Source organism: Otolemur garnettii, unplaced genomic scaffold, assembly GCF_000181295.1.
Source record: "Otolemur garnettii isolate 467f Iridium unplaced genomic scaffold, OtoGar3 scaffold00014, whole genome shotgun sequence".
NCBI classification, from domain to species: domain Eukaryota; kingdom Metazoa; phylum Chordata; class Mammalia; order Primates; family Galagidae; genus Otolemur; species Otolemur garnettii.
In genome coordinates this window covers 27,389,746-27,398,241 of record NW_003852409.1, presented here as the reverse complement: position 1 = coordinate 27,398,241, position 8,496 = coordinate 27,389,746, and the positions used below count along the sequence as shown (strand labels likewise).

The 8,496-nt window shown below is 43.8% G+C and overlaps 1 protein-coding gene across 2 annotated transcripts in view; it reads left to right on the top strand.

The window, feature by feature from the left end:
* NR6A1 (nuclear receptor subfamily 6 group A member 1) overlaps positions 1-8,496 on the top strand; it is a 65,995-nt gene that overhangs the window by 55,910 nt on the left and 1,589 nt on the right. For both annotated transcript variants that reach the window (XM_023510543.1, XM_023510542.1), the window contains exons 7-8: positions 5,374-5,495; positions 7,386-7,538. In XM_023510543.1, the coding sequence (XP_023366311.1) occupies positions 5,374-5,495; positions 7,386-7,538 (275 nt within the window). The remainder of the gene's footprint in view (positions 1-5,373; positions 5,496-7,385; positions 7,539-8,496) is intronic.

The window sequence follows — 8,496 nt, the reverse complement described above, 5'->3', positions numbered from 1 at the left end:
CCTGTGGTCCCAGCTACTTGGGAGGCAGAGGCAGGAGACTCGCTTGAGCCCAGGAGTTGGAGGTTGCTGTGAGCTGTAATGCCATGGCACTCTGCCCAGGGGGACAGCTTGAGACTCTGTCTCAAAAAAAAGACTCTCTATACTATAGAATCCATCAGTGGAAAAATGAGAGTTTAACATGTCCTGATTCCATAGCCTTTTACACATGTCAAGTATCTATTGTCTGTGTTTTGGAGGAGGAAGCGGGATCATAGATGGTGGAGATGTGGTTGTTGATCCTGAGAGTCTATATTCTTGGGTTAGTGAATTGGGAGACAAATAGAAGCAGATAAAATATACAACTCAGGGTTACATTGTTGGAGGTTGAGGAGCGTATGAAGAACTGGATAGCATGAACTAGGGAATGAGTGCCTCTACTTGCAGAATCAAGGAAGGCCTACCAGAGGAACAGATGCTGAGCTGTGCCTCAAAGTAGGGGTTTTGTAGGTATATCATAGAGGACAGGAAGAAGGCAAGAGAACAGCATAAAACCCTATAGGTAAGATGTCCTGTGTAGTTGCCATGTATTGGGAACAAAAAGCAATCCTGTAGATTAGGATGTAAAGAGACTGTATCTGAGAGACATGGAAACGAGAGGAGAAATGACTAGAGAGAAAGGTGTAGATGAGACAGGTCGGGAAGGTACTCAAATGTCACCCTGAGGAGTTGGGATTTGATTGTGTCAATTGTATTACGTCATAGGAAGTTTTTAAGTGGAGGAGTTACATGGTCAGTTTGTGTGTTAGATCTCTGTAGTTATAAAGCTCAAGATGAATTGTTATGGACAAGACTAGAGCATGTCTTCCATAGCTCAGGTAAAAGAAAACAAGGCCTGGGCAAGGCAGCAGTGATTGTGGAAGTAGAGAAGGCAGCATAAAGCCAAGAGATGTCAAGAAGGTAAAGGCAGTGGGACTTAAGGGAGTAAGTAGAAAGAGTTGGGGATGACTGCTGGTGGCTTGGACTAGCCAGATGGTTGAGTACCAATTCTCTTAGCCCAGACAAAGGTGCCTGGGAAGAATTAGAATGAACTTCTCTGAGTTTGGTTTGGGTATCTATGGAGTCTGAGATGCATGTGGACTGCCCAGGAGGTCATAGGAAATGGAAGTGCAAGAACCTCTGGAGTCAGGTTAATAACTATAAAGCTGTGAGAAGCCCAGTGTGGAGTCTATAATTGGGTGTAGCTCTTTCCTACCTTGCCTGCTCCCATCTTGCTCCCACTCCCCCAGACTGCCTTTACTTTTTCACAACTCTTGAGGGCAAGTGAGTTCCTGCTGTCATGAAAAGGCTTTTCTCAGATGATACATGACCACCTCCTTTTCTTGTCTCCAATATTGAATCAAATTTATGGTATCCATATTCCTTAATCAGACAGTGAAGCTGGGTGAATTTGATTTAGAGCAGATTGTAGCACCAGCCAGTGACTGCTCCAGGCCCCAATCAAGACTCCTTCACTTTGAGGAGAAGATGCCTTGAGCTAGATGGGCTTTAATGGGCACTTCTGTCTTGTGAGCACTAACTCCATTTCTGCCAGGTCTCTGGAAAGCTGCCTTCCAGCTTCCCTGCCTGGACCTTAACTGTAAGGCTCAGGAAACAAAATCTTTTATTTTTGCTATAGTAATGGGAGTGACAATGCTATTAATAATGATAATGGTTAACAATTATTGCCTGTTGTGCCAGATTCCATCTTAGGTGCTTTACATGTTTTATTTGTTAAGTCCTCGCCACCAGCCTGTAAGATTGGCACTAGTATCATCCCTGTTCTAGAGATAAGGAGCATGAGGTTCAGAGAAGTAAAAACTTAAGGCTACAAAGAGTTAAGAGTTAAGATTATCACCTGCCTGTTGTGCTCCCTATCCCCACTTTATACTAAATTCTTATTCTCCTAGAGCCTTCTCAAAAGGTATGACTTTCTGGAATTTGTCTTGGAACCACAGTCTTACTTCTCATCTTGGCATCTTAAATGTGTGCTGAGATGGCAGTTTCTCTAAGGTTGTGGTTAATGACTGCTCCTAGGAGTAGGTGCATTTAGGTGAATGAGAAAGAGACAACTAGGTCTCTTGGGCCCCTTAATGGGATATAACTTATGTAGTGTCAGCTTCAATTGCTGACTGAATGGTCCAGTGGTTTGGGGGATCCTGGCAGGAATGTTTTCCTTGTCCTAGCATGCTTATGTAATGGGAACCCAGAAGAAGAATGGGTGTGTTTGTCCAACTTTCTGGCTTTGAATGCTGATAATTTGTAGACAGGGAATACAGGGGCGTCAGAACCGTGGAGTGGGCAGATGTGGAGGAGGCACGGCTGCAGGAGAAAGCAGACCCGTGGAACAGAGAACAACTTTGTTTATCAAGGGGTGGGATGCGGGGTGTGGAGGAAAGCTTTGCAGTCAGGCTGTGGAGACTGAGCGGGGGCTGCTGGGCTGGCTGCCAGCACCCCCATCACTACTAGGGGTCCATGATGGCTGCCTGTTATGGGAAACTTGGAAGGGAGAGCCTTGTTTGTCCCTAAGAGAGAGGGCAGATCTGGGGCTGCACAGGCCAGGCACTTGGGGGCTCCTCTATGTACCTCAGGTCAAGATTCAGCCAGGAACAGGTTTGGCACTGCTGTCCAGGGATCTGGCTGATAGCCACACACCTGCAGGTTCTGCTGTGCCAGAGTGAGCACTTTGGGCAAGAGGTTGCTGATTAAGGGACAAAGCATTATCTTTGCTTGCTACACTCCTCGGCCACCAGACAGATTCTGATACTGCTTTTCCCCTTGCATCCTCCTTTTTAATGCTCTACCTTATTACATGCCCTCCCTTGCAGGCAAATACTGAAGGGAATTGGCAGGAGAGTTTATTTTCCTCTCAAGAACATAAGTAGTCCACAAAGTACTATGATGAAGAGGGTCTTAATCCCAGGCACACTGTCTTCTTCAGGGCTCAGCATCATGGAGGCACTAAGGGGCATTTCATGCACTGTGGCAAACCTGATAACCATCCAGGGATGGGCCCTGGGGAGAGATGCTGTAGGGACACAGAGCTCGTGAGGCCCAGGAGTAGCCTTTCCCAGTTAGCAGTTAAGAACAAGACAGGACCAGGAGGTGGGTGGCATTGTGCTGAGAAAAAAGCCCATGGGTTTGGAATTAGAAAACCTAGAATTAAACCTTTGCTCTGCCACTACTTATTTATTCTTCAACTGTGGGGAAGTCACGTCTTTTTTGGCTTCTTTTCCCTAATGTGGAGGTGATAGTATTTATCTCCCAGGTTATCAGGAAAGTGAAGTGTAAGAATGTGTAGAAGGGCCTGATACATAATAGAGGCACAGTAAATAGCCTCTCTGAGCATTCCTGAGAACAAAGGGAATTTTGACTAATATTCATTCTGTATATGTTAAAAGTAGCCAGTGAGAGAATGTATGTGGAATACTTAAAGTGGCTGGCAGGTAGCAGACACTTAAATGGTGGTAGTGGACAAGGTCATTACACTGGTTATACAGTATGAATTTGTCTGTCAGCTAGTATGGAAACATATCAATAAAGTTGTAAAAGCCATTGGGCCAGGTACAGAGAGAAACTGAGTTAACTGTCCTAGCTCAAATTAGCAAACTAAAAGAAGCCCCACCTCAGACTGAGTGACATATAGTCATCCCTCAGTATCCATGGGGGATTGGTTCCAGGACCTCTGAGACACCAAAATCCACAGATCCTCAAGTCCCTTTTTATGAAGTGGTGTCATTTTTGCATGTAACTTACACACATCCTTTTGTATACTGTAAATTATTTCCAAATTACTTATAATACCTAATACAGTATAAATGCTATGCAAGTAATTGTTATACTGCTATATACTGTTATATTTTTCAATATTGCATTTTTTGCTGTTGAATTTTTTTTTAAATATTTCCAATTCATAGTTGGTAGAACCCATGGACATTGAACCCACAGATACTGAGGGCTGGCTGTATCTGCTGCTGTGGCTCACAATGGTGCTTGAGAATTGCAGGTGCCTCTGGCCCCAACCAAAGCCAGACTTTCCCCAGGGAAGAGAAAATGCCCTTTTTGCCCAGGAAGCCAAAGCCTAGCAAAGCCTTCCAAGTTAATACAGAAAGAGTAGAGCATCCCACTTTTTCTAGCCAGTTAGGGCATTCTTGGCCTGGCATGGGGCTACAGGGCCCAGATCTGAACATGTCACAAGGAAACAGCTCTGCAGCTGAGCATCTTCTAAGATGTGACTGAGCTACATCCAAGGCCCTTTTGGAACTCTCCTTGTTCTACTATCCATCCCACTCCTGGAATGACTCGGGCTGGGGCTTGACCCAGCTTTTGTAAACTGTTTCCATGTAAGCATTTTCTTCCTCAGTTTGCTGGTATCTCCATCTCTGGTATGAAATATACCTAGAGTCTTAATCCCATGGAGTAGCTTGGCCTGGGCTCCTTTGCCTAAAACTGGGTCTGTCTCTGGGAGCTTACTTCTAACAAAGAAAGGAACATGGCCAGCTTTGAGTCCCCTCTGTTAGAGAATGCCACCTTATATATTGGAAAAACCAAGACCTTGGGTAATTAGCCCAGTTTCCGAGTTCTAACTCTGCCACCAACTGTGTGCTTGTGGACCAGTCCCCTCCTTTCTTTAAACTTCAATTTCTCATCTTTACAATGGTGATGACTCTCACACCCAGCTCATGGGGTTCAGAGATTTAAAAGATAACACAGATAAAGTGCCCAGCACAGAGACTGGAACGACTTGGAGACTTGGTTAATGTTTTCCCCCTCCCTAGTTGAAGTTAGGGGTATCAGTAAAAAATTTTCACTGTGCTTAGCATCAACCCTGCTGAAAACAGTGAACCTAAGTAAAGACAATCAGCAGCTTTTTCTGCATTGTTGCAGAGCCTCACATAGAGTCACTTTGGCACCTTCCACTGGTGTATGAGAGGCTGCGTCTCAACAATAGTGATATCTTGATAATGTTGTATTTCTCCACATTTATATACAAAACTGCCTTTGGCCCTTGTTAGCCCAAGCAGGCAAACATTATCACTTTATAGAGGAAGGCCTGAAAGCAGAGAAGGGTCAAATGACCTTGCCAAGGTCTCACAGCTTAAAATGGAGCTAGATTTGAACCTACCTTTGGTTGACTCTACCTGACCTTGGTGACTTCAGCTTGCGTCAGCTACATTGGTCTCTATTCAAACCATGGTTCCACATGCATTTCACAAATGGCTCTGGATTTCTCTTCCCTCAAGTTCAGCCTCTTTGCTGTTGTAGATGTTTTAGAGCACTGTAGGAGCCCTCTGTCTGCCCTTTCTGGGTCTCCTCTGCTATCAGAGCCTGCTGTTAACACCTGTGTTCTTCTTCCAGATTTAGTGATGAGGGGATGGAGGTGATTGAGCGGCTTATCTACCTATATCACAAGTTCCATCAGCTAAAGGTCAGCAATGAGGAGTATGCTTGCATGAAAGCAATTAATTTCTTAAATCAAGGTGAGTGGCTGGGGTAGGGAAAGGGGACTTTGGGGGCGGAGGTAAGCATTTGTCCTGTTTCACCCTCCTTACCCTCAGTGCTGTCAAACTGAATCTGTTGCGCTGTGTGGGTGCCAGTCTTGGAAGTGCTTCCCTCGTTATCACCCTGCCCCTTTATAGTGCAGAGAATGCTGTGGATTTTTTCTTTAAACCTAAATGCCACAATCTCTATAACTCATCGAGGAAGGAAGAAGATTCACTTTGTTTAGTCAGTTTTAATGCATTTAAACACAGACACCAAGGACAGTACATGCGTCATTTAAAATATGTACCAAGTTTACCAGCAGCTGAAGAAGAGCAAAGTGACTGATGAAACTATTAGAGATAAGGCCTCTGTGACAGGTCCCGGCAGTGGTTCTGACAGCCCCTTCAGGGCGGAATTGAGGGGGGTGGTGCACAAACATTCACACGTACTTACACATATCAAGCATGGCTTTTCATTCTAAGAGCGCCAGATGTGATTTATGGGGGGCGGGGGGCTTGGTAGCTGCTGGTTACCAGTGTACGAAGGACAGTTTATATTCTCTTTTTTCCAAAGTAGCATATGAATGCTCTATTCTCAGAGTAGAACTGGGCTATTTTGCTGCCTGTGGCATTGAAAGTGCTCTCTTCTTGTGTTCAGTTTCCTAGTTCAAAGACTCTTGACACCTTTGTCTTTGTCCACTCTCCCCCTCTGTTGGGCAAACCTCCTCCTGCTTTTGGACGACTCATGTGTTTTTTTTTTGTTTTGTTTTGTTTTGTTTTGTTTTGTTTGTTTGTTTTTTGAGACGGAGCCTCAAGCTATCCTCCTGGGTAGAGTGCCATGCCATGGCATCACGCTCACAGCAACCTCCAACTCCTGGGCTCAAGCGAGTCTCCTGCCTCAGCCTCCCAAGTAGCTGGGACTACAGGCGCCCACCACAACGTCCAGCCATTTTTTGGTTGCAGCCATCATTGTTGTTTGGTGGGCCTGGGCTGGGGATTCGAACCCGCCACCTTAGGTGTACGTGGCTGGCGCCTTAGCCACTTGAGCCATAGGCGCCGAGCCGACTCGTGTTTATCTGGCATTCTGCATGCCTCCCTTAGGCCAAGCCCCATGTTCAGTATTAAAGACATTCAAAAAGTTTAGACTCCAGGTCCTTGGCCTCAAGAAGTATACACTCTGATAGCTCTTGACGCATTACTTACACCTCAGATGGGGGGAGATCAATAGCAACTTCTTAGAGGAGGAGAAAACTGACCTGGGCATTAAGGCTGCGTAAGATACATAGGATATCTATATTCATATTCTGTGTATAGAAAGAATCTATATTCATATTCTGTGTATAGAAAGAATATGTATGTGAGTGTGTGCATGTGTGTGTGGCTATTGAGAGAGAGACGGGGAACTCTATATAGAGAAAATGGAGGGACAGCCCGAGTAGCATTGTAAGAGAGGAGTTACATAGGAGATAGTGTGGGCAGTGGGTACAAGCACAAATATGTAGGCTTCAGCAGTTTATGATTGGCTCCAACAATGGGCAAATTTTAAATATATTGCAAAAGATAAATTTATAAAGGTAAGTAGGTTATTCAGTCATTTGTTCAACATTTCACTGTTTTGTGCCATTTGGGGGGAGCAGTATGTGAAATTGAAAAAGACAATTTAGCCTTCAAGGGGCTCAGTGTAATTACTGTCCTCCATTATCTTTTCCTTCTCTATGTTATTTCTCTTCCCTTATCCAGAGTGTGGTTCCTTTACATCAGAAAGAGTAAAGATCTCCTGTTAGGACAATGTTTAATAACCTTTAATGGAAACATACACATACTCAAGGAGTTGGTATTTCTTCCATATTAGAAAGCCCCTTCAGTTCCTGTGTGGTTTTTTTACAGATATCAGGGGTCTGACCAGTGCCTCACAGCTGGAACAGTTGAACAAACGCTATTGGTACATTTGCCAGGATTTCACTGAATATAAATATACACATCAGCCAAACCGCTTTCCTGACCTCATGATGTGCTTACCTGAGATTCGATATATTGCAGGTAACATTCTGGGTCCGGGGCTTCCAATCTTTCCTTGCTTCTCTTAGCTTGTGACGTGAATGAGGCAAGCAGAGTTTTTAGGGTGTTCACTTCAGCCCAGCACCAACTGCATAAAAGAGTTACTACTATTGCCCTCAAAAAAGTTCTATTTCAACATGAAGTTTGTGTTTTCTTTATAGAGAAGATAAGCTGTTGTTTCTTGAGCTCCTGTGATGTGCAGGGAGGGTACTTTGTGGTCTTTTATCATCATGGAATCTGCGAGGCTGATGGTTGGTGATAATATGGCCATTCTATGGATAGGCAGACAGGTTCAAAGTATCTCAGTTTCTTTTCCTGAATTGTATACTTTAAAAGCAAATTTAACCAGGCTTTGTGGCAGGCACCTGTAGTCCCCGATACTCAGGAGGCTGAGACAAGAGAATCAGTTGAACCCAAGCGAGAGAATCTGAGGCAAGAGAATCACTTGAGCCCAAGGGAGAGAATCTTCTGAGGCAAAAGAATCACTTGAGCTTATGATGCCATGGTAGTCTACCAAGGGTGACAGAGTGAGATCTTGTCTCAAAAAATAAAATAAAATAAAAGAGTGAATTTTATGATATATAAATTATATCTCAATTTTAAAAATTAAGTTTATCTCATAGAATTAGCCAAAGGTTTTCAGGGATCATTTATTTAAAGTGATAGCTTTAAAATCCTATGTTTGTATAGGAATTTTGTGTATTGGGGTATGTACGTAAGTGGGCTTATATGTGGCTTCAGAAGCCCCTTCTGAGCTTCTTAACATTTGAATATATTCATCTCAATATAAAATCCTGGCCTTTTTTTATTGTTGCTTTACTTCATTTAGTAAAGATTCTTGCTTATAGCTATCCAGTACATACTGAGAGGAAGCTCAGAAATGTGACCCCTAAATTGGGATTGTTTGTGTAAAATTTAGCATACAGTTTTTTTGTTTTTT